The sequence below is a fragment of the Pelophylax lessonae genome (genome assembly GCF_965119305.1).
Source record: "Pelophylax lessonae genome assembly, chromosome: 2".
Lineage (NCBI taxonomy): Eukaryota > Metazoa > Chordata > Amphibia > Anura > Ranidae > Pelophylax > Pelophylax lessonae.
Window position 1 is genome coordinate 222760361 of NC_138769.1, and position 20433 is coordinate 222780793.

Consider the following 20433-nt stretch of genomic DNA (forward strand, 5'->3'; position numbering starts at 1 on the left):
CTTGCCTTCTGTGCACTTAAACACCCTTCCCATCCAGGCCAATTTTCTTTTTTTTTTACAGTTAAATTTTTATTTTATTGTTAAACATATAAACAACACAATATTCCAATACAATACATTACTCTGCACAAAACATAATATTATCCATACATAGAAACACACACACAAAAAAAAAAATATATATATATTCTTTAGGGATGGGAGGGGAAGGGGAATATCAATAAACCAGTTTAGGAGCAGGAAGAAAAAAAAAAAAAAATTAATTATCACCTAATTAGTTAATAAGTACCTACTTATGTCATTATGGAACAGGTGACATTGGCACACCTACTGCGTCAATCCAGGCTGACCAGACTTTATCAAATTTTTTTGGGCAATTCCTACTACCGTATGTGAAACGGTAGAATGGAAGTGTCTTAGTAACGGCAGCTATCCAGGATAATCGGGTAGGAGGTTCGGGTAACTTCCATCGCAGAAGGATTTCTCTCCTGGCATAAAACAGGGTATATGTAATGCACTTTTTAGCATATTTGTCCCCTGCCAGTTCTGTAAGGTTACTCAATAAAGTTACCTTTGGGTCCAAAGGGATCATAATGTCAAAGATTTCGCCAATAGTGTCCGTCACTTCTTTCCAAAAGGTTGCCAGGTCGGGACACGACCAAACAACATGTAAGAATGTACCTATTCCATGCCCACATCTAATGCACAAGGGATCTTTCATGGGATATATCCTAGCAAGACGTTGCGGCGTATAATATGCTCTATGTAAGAATTTAAGTTGTATAAATCTGTCCCTGGCCGCTATCATTGAGGGAATATAATTATTCACCGAGTCCTCCCACTCTTCAATAGTCAGATCTGGAATGTCCTCCTTCCATTTATTATAGGTTTTCTCAGAGGATTGACTATGATCTGTTAAGAGTATAGAATATATAGCAGAAAGAGTTTTCCCTATTACCTTAAAAGTTAACATTTTCTCCAAGGGGTCTGATTCCAGGACAACAAGACCTTGGAACTGAGCCCGCATAGCATGACTAAGCTGGCGGTAACGAAACCCCATGGTAGGAGGTAATGAATGGGTAGACTGAAGAACATTAAAGCCCTGAAGTCTTCCATCTTTAATAACATGTTTCATAGTCAAAATCCCTCTAGCAGCCCATACCTGTGGATCAGGAAGATGATATAGATGTTTTAAATTAGGATTACCCCACAACGGAGTGTGGGGGGATATGTGCAATGGTGTGTTATATATCACCCGCGCCCGAGTCCATATCCGCAGCACAGTCTTCATCAGACTGGTTATTTGAGGATGTGCCTGTTCGCCCCGAAAAACAAGATTACTAAGGGCCGCATATGAACCCAGTAGTGCTGCTTCTAGTGTAACTGCGGAGTTAGTTTTGGGCTGGGAGAACCACCACCGGACCGTCACCAGAACAGCCGACCAAAAATACAATTTAAAGTTAGGAAGCGCTAAACCTCCTCTTGCAAGAGGAAGATATAGCGTGCGTCTTGCGACTCGTGGAGTTCGCCCAGCCCATACAAAAGTTGTTACAATACTATCTAATCTCGAAAAAAAGGTTCTAGTCATATCAATGGGGGAATTACGAAAAAAATACAAAAATTTCGGAAGATAATTCATTTTTATTAAATTAATTCTGCCAACGGGGGACAAGGGAAGCATGCGCCAAGACGCACACTTTTTATTTAATTGTAAAACTAAAGGGTCAATGTTATTTTGTTGGTACACCTCCAATGTTGGGCCCACTTTGATGCCTAAGTACACCATATCCTGTACCCATTTCAACGGTGTCTGAGTATCGATTAAAGGTATCGATGGGTGTAGTGGAAAAAGGACGGACTTAGACCAATTAATACTTATACCTGAAAAACGACCAAAGATGTCAAATAATTGTAAGGCCCTATGTAATGATGTGGAAGCATCCGCCAAATATATCAAGGTGTCGTCTGCATATAAAGACATCTTCTCTTCAATGACTCCCACCTTAATGCCTCGGACTTGTGGGTCCGCTCGCAACATAATCGCGAGCGGCTCCAAAGCCAAGGCAAACAAGGCTGGGGATAACGGACATCCCTGTCGGGTACCCCTCAGTAGAGGGAATTTATCCGACAGAGATGTATTAGTGCGTACTCTAGCCGTAGGGTTCTCATAGAGAAGCTTAATCCATGATACAAAATTTGGGCCAAACCCGAAGCTAGCTAGGATCCTCCAAAGAAATGGCCACTCAACAGAATTGAATGCTTTCTCGGTGTCGAGGGAGGCGACCACCCCTGCTCCCTCCCCCGACGCCAAGGCCATATGTGTAAACAATCTCCGGATATTGATATCAGTGCCCCGTTCAGGTATAAATCCAGTTTGGTCCGGATGAATCAAGCCTGTGATAACACTATTAAGTCGAGTGGCCAAGACTTTTGAAAGGATCTTCCCATCAACATTTAATAAAGAGATAGGTCTGTATGATGAACATAATGATGGGTCCTTCCCTGGTTTAGGGATCACAACAATAATCGCTTCGCTCATTGTTTTAGGGAGTTCCCCATCATTTAGAGATCCTAGAAGAGTGGCTAATAAATGCGGGCCCAAAAGGTCCATATGGGCCTTATAGAATTCAACAGGAATTCCATCCGGTCCTGGTGTCTTATCGGGTTGTAGGGAGGCCACCACTTCCTGGATCTCCAAAAGAGTAATAGGGGCGTCTAATTTGGCCCTATCTCTACCAGTTAAAACTGGAAAGTCCACTGCCTGTAGATAATGATCGAGTTCATCTCCTGAATAATTAACCCTAGTATTATATAGGGCCCGATAATAATCAGTGAAGTTATGATTAATAGTTTCTGGATTGGAGTGAAGAGTACCTGATTGATCCTGAATATGTGCTATACTATACCCACTTGTCTGTTCCCTAGAAATTTGCGCCAGCATTTTACCGTTATACTCTCCATGTACGAAAATATGTTGAGATTGAGAAAGCAGTTTTTTCTGTGTAAGGGCTGTGCGTATTGCCATTACCTCCCTAGTCAAGGATTGAAATCGTGTATAGTGAGTGGGGTCTCTAGTTTGTATGTATAGATTTTCCATATCTCTAGCTTCCTTTTCTTTTTGCAGTAGATTTGTTCGCCTATATCGTTGGATCTTCCCAATAGCTGTCTGATAATACCCCCGGGTGCAAACCTTAAAAGCGTCCCAGACCATAGCCACTGATGACGTGCCCGGATTTATCTCCCAAAAGGCCGCTATCTGGGGTTCGACTAAAGGGTTTATATCAGAATCAGAGATCCAATATCTGGATAAACGCCATAGTCTATGAGAGGGGTTACCAGATAATTCCATATTTAAGAGAAGTGGAGCATGGTCAGAGATCCCACGAGGAAGAACCCGAATCTCCCGCACCCGAGATAGTAATGACCCACCTGCAAACATTAAGTCAATTCGAGAAAAGGATTTATAAGTGGCGGAGTGGCAGGTATATTCCCTAGCATGGGGATGGTGCCAACGCCATAGGTCTGTCAACCCATAGGTCTCAGCCCATACAGCAAGATCCGATCTGGTGGAAGAATCTCCAGTCATTCTATCCATGTTCGGGTCTGGAACCATATTAAAATCACCCACAATAAGTATGTTATCATTCTCATATTTTGCAATTTCTTTAAAAATTTTATATAACAGCCTGACTGAAGCCGGCGGAGGTATATATAAACCTACCAGCAATAAAGTAAAAGATGATATCTGCAGATTGAGCAAAACAAATCGTCCATCCGGGTCCAGGGAAAGACCCATTAGTCTAAACGGGAGAGACTTGTGGATAAGAACGCTGACTCCACGAGCATACGTAGAAAACGTAGAGTGGTAATGATGCCCAACCCATGGTTTCTTAAGAGCCAGCGTTCGGGTACCCAACAAGTGGGTCTCCTGCAGAACACATATATGAGGATTAAACGTTTTTAAATATTGAAATACTAAAGAGCGTTTCTGCGGGGAATTCAAACCTCTAGTGTTCCAAGAAATCACCCTTAAAGATTCCATATCCGCTCATAAAACAGTGTATACAACATATATATAATAATATATATTTGTGTGCCAATGTCCCAAAAAAAAAAAAAAAAAAAAAAGGAAAACAACTGAAAAATACAATAAATACAATAACAGAGTAATGATTCAAACATCCCCATCCCCCCCACCCCACCCATCTCCCCAAATTTGGAGAGGGTTTGTATCCCACCCACCGCGGACCTCATAGTCCACCCTAGGGGGTAAGTGTCAAAAAAGAGGCGCTATATTACCCCCCCCCCCCTTTAAAAAAAAAAAAAAAGGAGGGGAAGGGAGAAGACTCCGGCGTTCAAAAAGGGATAAAAAAAAAAAAAAAAAAAACTTGTGTCTTAATTCACCCAACTGTCGTGTGAAATTTGGGAAAGCAAACTGTGAGAGGCCAAGAGGAAGGAAAAAAAAAAAGGGGTTCAGTTTCAGTCCTACTTGTATGTCTCAAGCCAGGATAACACCTCTTTTGGGGAGGAAAAGAGACGCACATGTTCACCATCTTGTACTCGCAATTTAGCTGGAAACAGAGTACTATATTTCAACCCCTTTTCTCTTAACTTAGAACGGGCTTGATCAAATGACTTCCTCTGACGCTGTGTTTCAACAGAATAATCTGGAAAAATAAAAAGTTTACCACCCTCGTATTTCACTTCACCCTGAGAGCGGGCTGCTCGTAAAACAGTGTCCCGGTCACCATAGTGAAGAAACCTCAGAATAAAGGTGCGTGGAGGAGAGCCGGGAGGCCCTCGCTTCCCTGGTATCCGATGTGCACGTACCACTGAAAAAAAAGGAGAGAATTTAGCTTCTGGAAGGATGGTCGGAAGTAAATGCTCAATAAAGGTCACCGGGTTTGCACCCTCGGACCCCTCCGGGAGACCTATAATCCGTAAGTTATTCCTGCATCTTCTGCTCTTATTTCCAGCTGCTTAACCCTGGCTTTGAGCAGCTGAACATCCGAGTTATAACCTTTCTGTGTGTCTTCTACTTCTGAAACCCGCATTTCCATCTCGGTAACTCTATCTCGGAAATTGTCCATATCTTTACGGATAAGTCCAATATCTGATTGTACACAATCAATTTTAGAGGTCAGGGCCGTCTTACAGTCTACTATAGCATGCATGAGCGTCTCTAAACTTGCAGGCGGTTCTACTTCCCTGATCACTGTTGTCTGTTCGGTCTGAGACGCCATAGTTACCGTAGATTTAGACGGTGATGTCACGACTGCACGGCGTGTCTGTACACCCCCTTTATTTTTGGGCATTCCTCCCAAAAAAAAAAAAGGAGGGGGGGGGTAAAAGGGGGGAAAAAAGGGGAGAAAAAAGTATTCAAGCGTCCCAGTCCTTTTCCTTTCCCCCTCCTCTCCCCTTCCTTAATATAATATAGCTGGAAAAAATTCGGGAGGTTTTAGGCCCATCCAATCTGCTTCAGTCTGCTCCGATCTGCTTTATTAATTATATTGCATACGGGTTTTATATCTCTCGCTTAACCTTATATGATCAGAAGTTTACTAAGATGTTTGATATAGGAGGCTGGAGATATAATATGGAGTAGGCTTGAGAAGAAAAAAAAAGGGCAAAAAGGGAGCCGTTTAAATAGGTGAATAGGGGTCTATATCCATTTTAGGCATTTACTCACTGCTTTATTAGCGTCCTCAGGGAGAAAAAAAAAAAAAAAACCGCCAGTGTAAGCAGTCCAATAACTACTACTGCTACTGCTACTGCTAGCAGGTCTGCTCCTCTATACTTCCAGAGTGAGGCAGAGTAAGGTACCAAGCAGCAGATCCACAGGACGTCACCCAGCACACCAGCTCACCATCCCTCCAGCAGACATGCAGTCCGCACACCGCGGGAGCTCACACCGATCACCGCCACTCCAGCCACTCCAGTTGATCTCGCCAGCCCCGGTCACCGCCTCGTCAGCCCTCCAGCGTCCAGCACCTCAGAGCAGGCACAAATGAGGGCGGAAGGAACAGAGGAGCCGCCCAGCACGAACCGCCAGGACAGCAGAGAACAGCCCGCACACAGGCACACAGGACACAGCAAGGCAAGGCAACGGCAAGGTAACAGCCGGTGCAAGTACCGCTAGACAGCCCGCCTTCCACCTTCTTCCCGGACTCAACGTCAGAGGGAACTTGCAGCCGATCAGCAGGAGAGTCTACGTGGGTGAACTACAAGGATAGACGCCGGAGTCGGGAGCTCAGCTAGCACACGTCTGCTCCCGGCGCCATCTTAGACTCCTCCCGACATGTACAATTCTAAATTAATCCTTAGCAGACATACTCTGTCAGGCCAATTTTCAGCTTTCAGCGCTCTCACACTTTGACTGACAATTGCGCGGTCATGCTACACTGTACCCATATGAAATTTTTATCATTTTTTTCACACAAATAGAGCTTTCTTTTGGTGGTATGTAATCACCTCTGCGATTTTTATTTTTTACAAAAAAAAAGAATAAAGACAGAAAATTTTGAAAAAAAAAAAAAGTTTTTCTTATTTTCTGCGAGTAAATTTTGAAAATAAATGTTTCTCCTTCACTGATGTGCGCTGATGAGGCGGCACTGATGGGCACTGATAGGCTGCACTGATGGGCACTGATGAGGTGGCACTTATGGGCACTGATGAGGTGGCACTTATGGGCACTGATGAGGAGGTACTAATATGCCGCACTGATGAGCACTGATAGGCGGCACTGATAGGCGGCACTGATAGGCGGCACTGATGAGCACTGATAGGCGGCACTGATGAGCACTGAGAGGTGGCACTGCTGGGCACTGAGAGGTGGCACTGCTGGGCACTGACAGGTGGCACTGCTGGGCACTGAGAGGCGGCACTGAGAGGCGGCACTGACGGGCAGCACTGATGGGCACTGATAGGCGGCACTGATGGGCACTGGCGGATGGCACTGGACACTGACTGGTGGCACTGATGAGCGGCACTGATGGGCAGCACCATCAGTGCCCACACTCAGTGCCCATAATGCTGCCAGTCAGTGCTCATCAGTGCCTAGATGAGCAGGCACTGATGGGCACTGACTAGCAGCACTATGGGCACTGATTGTGGGCATTGATGGGGGGCACTGATGGCGGGCACTGTGGGCACTGATGGGGGGGCACTGTGTGTGTGTTTTTACCTTTAGTAATCAGGGCACTGGTGATCGGTGCCCTGATTACATTCTTCTGTGTCCCTGGCGCTGTGAGGCTCCCCCTCCTTCCTCACACTGCAGGCTCCGTGTGAGGAAGGAGCGCCGGCGATGAGAGATGATCTCATATGTTTACATATGAGATCATCGCTCATTGGACGGCCCGATCACGTGGTGAATGGCCGCTGTGATTGGCCATTCACCACGATCTGTGATCGGCCGTGTCCAAGGGACACGGCCGACACAGATTTTCCCCGCAGCGCGCTCGCGGGAGCGCGCTGGGAGCGTGTCACTGGGAGGCCGTTTAAAAACGGCCTCCCGAAAATTCAAGTCCGCGCTGCAGCCGTATATAGGCTGTAGCGCGGATGGGGGGTGGTTAAAAAATGTTAAAAATGTTTACAATTATTTTTAAAAAATTTTTAATTATTTATTACAATGTTAAATTATTCGTTTTTTTATTTGCAATTTTTATTTTTTACAGGACAGGGAAGCCTGCAACTCTGCGGGGGGGGGGGTGTCATAGTAAAAGGGGGGCACACGGGAAGAACAGGAAGGGGGTTCCGTGTCATAGAAGCAATTACAGGAATGATGCTCTGTGTCTGTGTCTCTCCCTGCAGCAGCTGAAAGCTGGCAGGAGGGGATAAACTGGCGTTTAGCTGCTGCAGAGAGCCGCACAGGGCTTCCTTCTGTATTTTCCCCTCTGCCGGACTGCACTGATTCCCCATGCTGTTGGGGCGCACCTGTGTGCCTGGGCCCCCTACAGGAGGACTGGTGGCCTCCGCCTATCAGCGGCCCCAATTGAAGTACAACATTTTGGATGAGTTAGAGCCCATTCATTTTTAAACACTTGACCTTTGTAAGGTTATACCCCCTTCATGACCAAGCCATTGTCTGCTATTCAGCTACTTTAACTGGTAATTGCTCAATCATACAACACTGTATGCAAATTACATGTAGCAGACTACTGTTATAAATACACATACTTATAGTTATCGTTGGAGATGTTTCTGTGTACCTTTAAGACAGGAAGTAGAAGAAGTGGATTGTCGGAAGTGGATTGAGGAAACTGCACCCCCAGGGAGCTTGGGACCCGCAAAGGATCATGGGGAAGAGTATTTACTTGGGGCAGGGCTGGATGCGCGTTCTCTTGCTTCGGGGGAAAGTGTGAAGAGTGGGTGTGCGGAGGAAGACTGGCCAGGAGAGAGGCCTGAGAGCGAAGCCTAACAGTGCGGAGAGCACATTCCTGAGAGAGAAGGACAGCGGGAGTCACGGAGAGGTCCAGTGTGGAGATTGAAAGGACAGTGAGAGGCGGGGAGAGACAGCAGCCTAACACTGAGAGTGCTGAAGTTCTTGCCTGTGACGCAGCAGCAGAGAGAGGGAGAGAGAGAGCCCTGTGAGAAGCTGAGGAGATCACCGCTGGACCACTGGCGGATCCAGGGGGCATCGAGGCAATTCCCCCCCCCCCCCCCCCCGAGAAAATAGTACCAGATTTAAATTTACAGAGGCATTATCTAAATGCAGCTGCAGGTACTTTATTTCTGCTTCCCCCGGTTCCCAGGAGACCTAAAATACAGTCCCTGAGCCCCATCAGTTCATTTAGAGGGGCCCAGGATGCTGTATCATGGAGAGAGTTTTTTTTTTTTTATTCCCTGCTCAGGTGGATTAATACCACCAGGAGCCGCATTTTGCGACAATAAAATGAAGGTTCCGGCCAGGCGGAGTGATATCAGTCAGCAGCCTCATCACTGCCTGACTCCTTCAGCCAATGGGTGCAGAGAGGAGAGGGCGGGCTCAGGTTGAGGGGAAATTAGCCGGAGACACAGCAGCGTGTGTCAGTGTGTGTGACTTCACAGCAGACCGGGGCAGTGAGGAAAACATCTAGACTGCAATGAATTCATTTGTCTCCAAAAAGGTACAGTAACATCCTTCACCTATGCCATGTCCTTGCTGCTGCCCAGCCACCATGAGGAATTATTCAGCAGCTAAATGCTTTCATCATCATTATCATCATGATAATCACACAGTACAAGATAATGATGATATAGAATGACAGTGAAAATAATCTCTCTGCCTCCTTTACACAGGGTGTGCTGCAGACATGACTCTAACATGCAGGGCTGTCATTTACTGGCTTTAGGATGCATAAAGTGTTGCATATATCCCTGTGTCGGCATCCCATTTATTTCTACTGAGACACACAGCCACTGTGTCCCAATATGTCATGCTTCCGGGTGTGCATGCAGGCTGCTTTCATGGACCTGCACCAGCATGTCATATCAGGACACTGCACAGCCATGTGTCAGAATACAAATAAATGGCATGCCGGCATGGGGGTGCATGGAACACTTTAAAACAGTGTCACTGTTTTAACCACTTGCCGACCAGCCGCCACAGTTATATGGCGGCAGGTTCTCGCAAATCGCCGTACCTGTACGGTGGTGTGCGGGAGCGATCCTGGGGGCGCGCGTGCCCACTTGCCAGCGGGGAAGCCGAAGCGCAGGGTCAGCAGCCACAATTGGCGCCGGGCACCCGCGATCGCTCCCTGTGAAGAGAGAACGACTGTCTGCGGTTGTAAACGCAGCAGACCGTTGTTGTCTCAGGAATCACTGCAGAGCTCCTGTGTTCCTCCTATTTAGGAACACAGGTCTCTGTGTTGATATTACAAGCCCACCCCCCCACAGTTAGAAAGCACCCCTCAGGCTCACACTTAACTCTTTGATCGCCCCTGGGTTAATGCCTTCCCTGCCAGTGTCATTATTACAGTGACAGTGCATATTTTTAGCACTGATTGCTGTAGTAATGTCACTCACTGGTTCCCCCAAAAGTGTAAAAAATGTCAGTTAGGGGTCCAATCTGTCTGCTGCAGTGTCACAGTCCCGCTAAAAATCGCTGATCACCGCCATTACTAGTAAAAAAAATAAAAATGACAGTGCCCCTCCCGAGATTAGACTCTGGATCCGCCCCTGCGCTGGATTGATGTTACAGTAAAGTGCCTGGTGATCTCTGGGAAAACTGCAAGTATACACATAACTATACACAGCATACATCTGTCACTAGGATTTGGATATTGTCTACCTACCCCTTTGTGGATTACAAATATCACATGAACAAGTGATTAAGAGCTCCAACTGCCGGCGAAGAAACGCAAGGCCTTGCTAGTGTTTCAGTTCAAGAGTGTCTATGCCAGTTATCTAGACTGATTTACACAGCTATATAGGAAGTAACATATATCAGCTGAGGATATTAAGTTTAGGTTGCCTTGTAGTGGATATCATAGAATTACATTACAGTCACTCTCACTACTATAAACATATATTTGTTTTTTATTATATAAATTTAAAAAAACATGAAAAATTTGAAAAAAAATCAATTTTCTACTTTCTGTTATAAAACATATCTAATAAAATCAAATTTCTTAGATCACCCCAGGCATCTGTAGCCTCATAGGCACCTACCTTTACAGTTGAGATAATCTTGTGACTAACTATTGCTCCTTAGTAGTAATTTAATCCAAGAGATATATTTAGGTTAGCTGGTTTTATGCATGGTCTCAATTAAGAAACAATTACCTTAAAATTGTATTTTGCTAGCTTCTGGGGGGGGTTCTGTTTTTTTTTTCTTTTGTTCTTTGGGGGTTTTTGTTTTTTGTTCTTGTTTTTTCATGAGCACACACGATAGCACACACCTGTCCACACTCTGATCCCGTACGGGGTGGCAGATTGGGGCCTCCTTTAGGGGACCCTATATTTGCTACATACATTACTTTCTTGTCTAAAGTATCTACATTAAATGTATTTTTCCAGAAGATTGTACAACTGACTGCTGTCTTCACCGCTATGTTTATATTACATGACCAATTTAATTTCAATAACAAGGTATGGTTTAAAAAAAATCTAATTTCTGCATAAATTTAGGCCAAATGTATTCTGCTACGTCTGCTCTGTCTTTGTTACAAAAAAAAATTCAAAAAAAGTGTACAATAATTGGTTTGTGTGAAAGTTATAGCGTCTACAAACTATGATATATACAGTATATTTGAAAAATTAAAACACTCCTAATGTAATTGTTCTGTCTCAGCATCGATTGTACCTGTGACCTTCTTGTAGACCCAGTCTGAAAGTGTGTGCAGCAGGTTGAATGATGGCTTTAACAGATAGTTTACTCAATGAAAAAAGACTCCAGAGGTGTTCTCCAATGCTTCTTTATGCTTCAAGTTAGCAAAGGCATAAACATAGAGACTTTTCCATAGGTAAATTTCCAATGAAGTTACACAGCTTCCACACTCTGCAGTCTCCTCATAACAACTAAACAAAATGGGAGTTACAGCAGAAAAATGGAGGATGGGAGAAACCATCCAGCCAGAAACAGCAAGGGTGCAAGGAAGATACCAATAACATAGCATAACATAACATGTAATAACAACTGCTAGACAGTTAAAGCTGCGTGGCAGCACACTCCCCGCCTGGTATCGTGAGATACCACTACACAATTATTTTCCATAAACATACAATTAACATTGCATACAGTAGAATGCTATGTAGCCCTATCCTCTAAGCTAACTATGCTAGAGGTCTAAGTGACTCCTTCACATAACACTGAATCAGAATTTTTGGAAGCAGGCATAATTAGGACTGTCTCAGTGACTGGTCTCAGGAAGGTTTTTGGGCTCCCGTCCTTTACAATCCTGACTTCCACACTTCGGACCTTTCCATCATCACTAGCAATAGACTTTGTAATAACTCCAACTGGCCACTGGATCCGATTGGTTTGCTTGTCTTTTAGAAGAACCAGGTCCCCTTCCTTTAAGTTAGGCTTCTGGGTTTGCCACTTTTTACATCCTTGGAGAAGTGTGAGGTATTCCCTCCTCCATCTGTCCCAGAAACAATCTGCAAGGTATTGAGCGTATCTCCATTGACGTTTATATATGTCCTTTTCATCAAAGATGCTCTTTGGCGCTGGGATCTGTCCAATTTTCCGGCTCAATAATGCAGCTGGAGTTAAAACAGTTGGGCATTCTGGGTCTGTGGATACAGCTGTCAACGGTCTTGAGTTGATTATTGCTGCGACCTCAGCAAGGAATGTAGTAAGTACTTCATGGGTAAGACGTGAAGAACTCACATCAAGCACCATAGAATCCAGTATGCGCCTTGCCATCCCAATCATACGTTTCCATGCTCCGCCCATGTGTGAAGCTTGTGGTGGGTTGAATTTCCACTGGTCTGCAGTGGCGGAGAAGGTGGCCCTTGGAGGTGGCTCTGTCTGAGAAGCTCGCTCCCGCAGGGGTTTGTTAATGCTCTGGGACGCTCTCTCGCTATAATTGAACTGGTTGGTCAGTTTTCTCTCCTTCTTGTTCCTGGATGGTATTTCCTCACCTTCTGTCCATTCTTCACTAGCCTGAGCGTCAGACTTCCCATCTGTATCTTTGTCTCCCGGCTCTGTGGAGTCGTTGGTCTGAGTCTCTTCAATGACTCCCAACTTCGCCATCTGTCGCTGCGCTTCATCAGAGTCTTCGTTTAACATGTTTCCATCCAGGGAGAAGCGTACGGCCAGCTGGTCCACGATGTTAATGGGTTTGTAGGCCCATTCCTTAAAACTGTACCTCACAATGTTCTGGGGGGCATGAGGGTTGTTTGCAGTCAGGATACGAGTGAATTCCTCCTTAAGTTCAGCGTCGCTGAGTTCCAGCTGGTCCGGAGGCTTAACCAGAGTCTTGGCCTGCATCCATTCATCAGCTCCATCCCCCATATCTGTGGAGTCATCTTCATCCTCCAAATTTCTTCTTGAGCAGATGTTGGAACTCAATGCTACAACTTCAGGCCGAATTTCCGGATCAGTATCTGGATCCTCCAGGTGGAAATCAATATCTTCTTCTGAGTTTGTAGAAGACTGGTCCATTAAAAACTTGGGTCCTGAAAACCAAATGGTTTGTGTGAGGACAACTGCTGGCACTAAAATCTTCTGCATGAATGCTAGAAAGTGCTCTTGCTTCTCAGGTTTGTTACTGAGAGTTTTCTTCAGTGCAGCAAATCTGGTTAAAGCTTGTTCTCGATTGTTAGGGAGAGTAAGCCTTGGTACTCGGAAGGGTAATGGAGCTACCCAACTGTTGGAATTGTCCTTGAAGAACTCTTCATCCATAATCTTGATGAACTCCTTGTCTTCGACTGAAGAGGCAATCTTGTTGTCATCACAAGTAGTCTGGTACACTGAATCACCAAAGTCCTTTTGAGAAGTGAGCTTGCAGTTAATGCTTTGGAGTGCTTGATATGGAACTTCGTTCTTAAAATCAAGTCTTTCCTTCACATAATAGTGCGATGGACATTCCATTAATCGATAGGTAACATTAGTTTTGTAGGAAGCTACATCCAAGAGCTTGTGAGATTGGTCTAAACAGACTTCTCCTATTATCACCCATCCAAGATCAAGTTTCTGGGCCTGAGGAGCATCATCTGGACCGTTACATAACTCTCTTATTTTATGAACTCTAGGAATGTCTCTCCCTAGTATAATCAAAATCTTAACATCCTTGTTAAGTGGTGGAATGTAATTAGCAATGTGACTCAAATGAGGGTGATGACGTGCAACCTCTGGTGTGGGGATTTCTTCTCTGTTGTTCGGTAGCTGATCACATTCGATTAGAGTTGGAAGAGGAAACTCTGTGTCCTCATATTCTGATGCAACTACGAAGCCATGGGCTCTTCTTCCAGAAGTATTGACCTTTCCTGCACATGTCTGCAAGGTATAGGAGCAGGTCTCTCCTTGAATGTTGAATAGGTCAAAGAATTCTGTACTGGCCAATGAGCGATTGCTCTGATCATTGAGTATGGCATACATTTTTATGGATTTTTGTGGACATCCTTCAGGAAAAACTCTTACAAGACATATCTTGCTACAAGACTTGCTATGAAGCCCTTCTCCACATACCTCTGTACTAGGGATGCACCGAATATTCGGTGGCCGAACATTATTCGGCCGAAAATAGAGAAAATGGCACTTTCGGTGTTCGGCCGAATAAATCAAAAGGCCGAATAATTTTGAGCCGAACAATGTCTCACCTTCCTCATTGCGGCTTGCGGTCCTCTATTATGATCTATGTAAAAAATGTCCTCTGCAGTAAGTAACCCTCTGATAATGTATGCAATGATCCTCTGTAGCTTCCGCCCTGACCGCTCACCTTTCTCATTGCGGCTCGCGGCTCCCTTCTCACACGCCGCCGGTGTCCTGTCCGGCCGCGAGTAGGGGGTGTGACGTCACGCGCGCGTCCCGCCCCCTGCTCCTGACTGGCGGCTCCTTCACACTAGGTCCACGCCCCGCCCCCCTGTTCGCAGCTTTTGGCTCTGGCTGCAGTTGAGGTATGTGATGTGGAGCTGAGCACATTTGGGGGAGAAGAATACAGTAGCTGGCAGCTGCACAAGCATTAGTGTGCAGACTGCCATATGTTGTTGCCACTTGCCATGCTAATTATATTAGAGTGCCCTATAAAGTGCCCCTTGACATAAAATGTGGCCATCAGCGTGCCCCTTATTTTATGCTAAGGGACACACTGATGAGCATATTTTATGTTAAGGGGCACTCTGATGGGCATATTTCATTTTAAGGGGCACGCTAATGGGCATATTTTATGTTAAGAGCAATGCTGATTTAAATGTTTTGTTTTGCCCATCAGAGTGCCCCCTAACATAAAATGTGCCCATCAGCGTGCCCCCTAACATAAAATGTGCCCATCAGAGTGCCCCCTAACATAAAATGTGCCCATCAGCGTGCCCCTTATTTTATGCTAAGGGACATGCTGATGAGCATATTTTATGTTAAGGGGCACTCTGATGAGCATATTTTATGTTAAGGGGCACTCTGATGGGCATATTTTATGTTAAGGGGCACGCTAATGGGCATATTTTATGTTAAAAAATTTGAAACACCGCGTTCGGTATTCGGCCTTTCATTATTATTCGGCTTCGGCCAAGAATTTCATTTCGGTGCATCCCTACTCTGTACACCTTGTGGTTACGGGGTCGGCATATTGCTCAGTTCTCTCCCCGCCATCATCTGATGTAGTCTTGGGGTTGCTGCCGGGTGAAGGTTTCCTTTTGAACAGGTCTGAATGAAGAGCGTCCACATGTTTGGCACTGTTGCAGAGAGAACATCTGATGGCGATCTTACAGTCTCTAGCTAAATGATCGGAGGATGCACAACACTTAAAACAGATATTATGCTCTTTGAGAAATGACTTGCGTTCTTCAATAGGCTTGTCCTTAAATGCATGACATTTGGAGAGAGAGTGTGGCGCATTATGAATAGGACACTGTTGATTAAGATTGCTTGCTTTGATGTCTGTAGCCAAGACGTTGGATGCTATTGCAGTCTTCCTCACGGCAATAGGATGCCTTAAATCCTTGAATTTACTGTTGGTGGCAATACCCCTTGAAGTACTTAAAGGAATGGTGGTTGTATCTGGATAGAAGAAGCTTGGGTCATTCTTGGATCTTGCAACCTTCCGCACGAACTCTGAAAAATAAGAAAAGGGAGGGAAGGAAACACGATGCTCATACTTATACTTTGATCCTACACTAGTCCACTTTCCCTGAAGATGACTAGGCAACTTTGCTACAATAGGATTTACGCCCTGAGCAGTGTCTAAATAGCTAAGACCTGGTAAACTAGGATCTAACTTAGCAATTTCAAGTTCATGAAGGAGGTCATCTAACTCTCTAAGCTTATGATTGTCCTTAACAGAGATTTTAGGAAAGTCGTTTAGTCTCTGGAATAAGGCAGATTCAATGACTTCGGAGCTCCCATAGTCTTGTTCTAGACGTTCCCAGGCAGCATCAAGGCCTGCTTTAAAGTTATAAATGTAGACAGATTTAAGTCTCTTGACTTGTCCTGAAGATTGAAGCCCCAACCACTTTATTAGTAAGTCAAGTTCTGCTTGAGGATCAATGTCCAAGTTCTTGGTTACCGCCTTAAATGTAGATCTCCAACTCCTGTAGTTCTCTGGGCGGTCATCAAATCTAGACAGTCTAGTTGTAATCAACTCTCGTCGAATTATATACTTGCTGAACTCTGCAATGTCAGTGCTTTCAGTTTTTATAGCCACAGGGTCTACTGATGGTGCGCCGTCTTGGACCATGGTTGGTATCTGATGTTGGCTGGTAGGTAGAGAGAAAGGTGTTGCAGATGGGTTTAATTTAGGTAAGGGTCTGTCGACTGAAGGTCTCTGAGCATTTGAAGTCAAAGAGAGCTGTATCAAAGGGGGTATAGAGTTCATTCTGTAGTCTTCTGCTGTGCCCTTGTAATCTCTATGCACATAGGGTTGTGGTGGCACATGAGCTGCGTAGGTTGATTCACTTGATTTTGTGACGTGCGGTAGTTGTGGAGGGTCTCTGTTAGTAGGTGCGTCTAGTTGACCAGCTTGCTTTGGCGACACATTGCCTTCTGATCCACTTGCTGGATGATTATGAGAAGAATCTTCAACTTTAGGTGGGACTGTATTGTGGTGGTTCTGAGTTAGGACAAACTGTAGGGTCCTTTCAACAGGGTCTTGACAAGCAGCTAAGCTGGTACAAGCTGCTCCTTCTTCTTCCAATAGGGCTTGTTCCAAGACAGATAACTCTGCTAAAGCTACTTCCTTTTCTCTATTCTTCTGAAGAATTTCTAGCTGAGCCTTGAAGGCTGCTTCTTTTTCAGAGCAGGCGGCTTGAACCTGGGCTACTGCAACCTTTTGGCGAGCTTTGAGTATTTGGTCACTCAGTATTGACCTTATAGAGCAGGACCGCAAAGACTTAGAAGAAGATTTATGATATGAGCGGGCAGACCTAGAAGATTTTCCTGAGTGTCTGGAAGAAGCAGAGTTACAGGATGTAGTCTCATGTAGCTGTGCCAATCTACCTTCTATCTGTGCCTTTGCTTCAAGATATGTACTATGCCTCTGCTGGTCATTAGAAGTAAAGTCCTTTAATTCCAATGCAGCTTCCTCTATGTTGGAATGTGACAATAGGGAATAGTACTTCTCAGAAAGTCTTTTATAATTCTCAAATGCCTTCTTAACCCTTGAGAGAGCAGTGTTCAATTGCTCAGAATTGTTGCTAGTTTCATTAGTGGCTGTTATACAACTTAAAGTCTTTTCCCATAATGCAGTCAGGTTACTAGATGTTTCTTCCTTACTTGCTTCATAAACCTCCCTTGCCTTCAAGGATGGATGAGGGGCTCTGACAGGACGAGCAGAATGAAGTAAGGAGTCTGCTTTATTTTGACTAAATGCAGGTAACTCTGTGAGATCTCTGTCAGACATAATAAGTACTGTATTTCTGGTGTCTTGTTAGAAATCTGCCAGAGCTCAGCTCTGTAAGTAGTGACTTCTGTTATTAAGCAGGCTGGCTGAGGTGCTGGGTATTTGATACAATAGCTAGCTATTGCTGGAACTAGTTCAAACTGGATCACCTCAGAAGGCTGTAACAGTAATGAAGCATTCAGTAGGTGGCTGGTTTCATATGCAGAGTAATGCTTCTGGTGACTCACAGACAAGTGTGGTACTCACTGTTCTGAAGCTGCAGAGTCTTGGAAATTTACTTTCTGAAGCTGCAGAGATACCTGTGTGATGAAACAACTGGAAATTTACTTCAAGTACTTCTTGGAAGCTGTGTATTCCTGTAAATTTACTGTTCTGTCTCAGCATCGATTGTACCTGTGACCTTCTTGTAGACCCAGTCTGAAAGTGTGTGCAGCAGGTTGAATGATGGCTTTAACAGATAGTTTACTCAATGAATAAAGACTCCAGAGGTGTTCTCCAATGCTTCTTCATGCTTCAAGTTAGCAAAGGCATAAACATAGAGACTTTTCCATAGGTAAATTTCCAATGAAGTTACACAGCTTCCACACTCTGCAGTCTCCTCATAACAACTAAACAAAATGGGAGTTACAGCAGGAAAATGGAGGATGGGAGAAACCATCTAGCCAGAAACAGCAGGGGTGCAAGGAAGATACCAATAACATAGCATAACATAACATGTAATAACAACTGCTAGACAGTTAAAGCTGCGTGGCAGCACAGTAATAATGGCCTATCTCATTTCTTGAGGCCCTAAAAAGCCAGGACAGTACAAATACACCCCAAATGACCCCTTTTTGGAAAGTGAACTCTAGGTATTTAGTAAGAGGCATGGTGAATTTTTTTGAAGTTGTAATTATTTTGTCAACATTTTTGAAAAATAAAGAAATAAAATAATTTTTTTTTACATACTGTCACCAGTGCTGTACATTGTCATCATATGACTGGTGCGGTGATCAGGAATACTGATGGGTGAATATAAGAAAGGAAAATGTTAATATTTTTTATTCAACTCTTTTTCTTTTTTTTTTTTCTTTTTTTGTTTAACTATTTTTCTCTACATACTGTCATCAGAGTAGTTCAGAGTCACCATAGTGATTCTGCACTACTCTGAGAGGGTGATGAGGGTTTTTTTTTTTACGCTGTGATTGCTGTTACAGTTATGTAACATTACTCATTCGAACTGTCATGAATGAATTTCATTCATAACAGCTGTGCTTACTCTAATGATGCTGTGATTGTCCCACAGCTATCACATGGTACAAGGTGCTGTGATTGGCCCAAGTACCATAAGATAGCTGTGGGCCAATCACAGCATCACTAGAATAAACACAGCTGTTATCAATGAAGTTCATACATAATAGTTTAATTTACATTGTGGTCATGTGATCGCATAGCGATCACGTGATTCCCATGGCCACTCGAAGCTGCCAGGTACTGGTAACGGAAATCATAGGAGTGCAGATTGCGAGCCACTGTGCATGTGCTAGACAACGTATATTTACGTTGCTGAGCCTGGCTGTAAAAGTACTGTGGGCAGGACCACAAGTGGGTAATGGGCTGCCTAACTTGAAGTAATGTACTTCAACAAATAAAAACATGCTATTGTGTAGCCCACTAGGAGTCCTGGGGCACTCGCTTGAGGCCTGATATCATTTTCAAGTTGACCACTAGTAAATAACTTGCAGTGCTGTTTTACTGCATGAACAAAGCAGTGCAACAAAATGTGAGACACATTTTTTCAGTCAAGCTAAAGTAGCATGTGTTAAAAAACGGGGTTGTAGGTAATGGACGATGGGCGTTCTTTGGTATGTGTATTTTATCGGTAAGTCTCTGTTGAAAAACTGAAGGGGGAGGAACATGAAATTGTGGTCAATTGCAACCAATCTGAACCAAAGTGTCAATTTTGAGTATAGGCCTAAATATGATATAATATAAGATGATACCCAATTATGTAAACAGTTTCAGGATGTATTTGTTTAGGCCCCATTCACACTAGTGCGACTTGTCCCGCGATTTTGGACCGCAAAATCGCATGACAAGTCGTTTCCCATTATTTTCAATGAGCCCCATTCATATCAGTGCGTTTTGAAGTCGCACCGACTTCAAAGTAGTTCCTGCACTACTTTGCCATGATTTTAATGCGTTTTGAGGCATATAGACTTGCCATTGCTCTCAAAATCGCGGCAAAATCGCGGCAAAAATCGCGCCGCGAAATCGCGGCAAAATCGCGGTAAAATTGCGTCGCATTAGTGTGAAAGGGGCCTTAGGATACTACCTTGGTAAACAGTTTTTGGATGTCCATCTGTTGCCGTCCATTGTTAATAAATAGCACAGAAGCAAGAATTTGAATGGCTCATGTGTTCTTTCATTAGCTGATACTTGATGCTAATTGTGATTACTGCAGCCAGCAAAACACTGAAGTAATGAATTTTGGAAGGCCTTCAACACTGAAACTGAAATTCTAGTATGTATGTTACTTTTCAAACAATGCAAGAATACTAAATCTACCCTTTATAAGGAGCATTTGATTTAGGACTTCATATTTTATGTTCAGGGCATGACTCTGAGGATTCAACACTAATACCAACGTTAGCACTTTCAAGCCTGTCATTTAGGGGTTATGAATGGGATTATTATTATAGGTTAGGGTAAGGTAAGAGTGAAGACTGGTAAACATTATGGATCCTTTCACAAGGGCTTTCCGCCCAGTGGACTTCATTTTGCTCAGTGGGGATCGATCTGACGATCCCCGCTGAGCAGACGGATGACAGCTCCGTCTCCGCTTACTTTGCAGAGATGGAGCTGTCAGATCCCCACTCTCCTCTATGGGGAAATTGGATGAAAACGGACCACCTGTCCGTTTTCATCCGATCCTATTCGATCCTCCAGACAGATGGAAAATAGGGTTTCCATCCGT

At 44.2% G+C, this 20433-nt stretch overlaps 1 protein-coding gene across 1 annotated transcript; it reads right to left on the reverse strand.

The window, feature by feature from the left end:
* Positions 1-5542: 5542 nt before the first annotated feature.
* Positions 5543-17477, reverse strand: LOC309546648 (uncharacterized protein; the record flags this gene model as incomplete). Its single annotated transcript, XM_082246375.1, has 2 exons — positions 5543-5606; positions 16705-17477. The coding sequence occupies 2 exons, from the start codon at positions 17475-17477 to the stop codon at positions 5543-5545; spliced, it is 837 nt and encodes a 278-aa protein (XP_082102501.1).
* Between the last annotated feature and the right edge of the window lie 2956 nt (positions 17478-20433).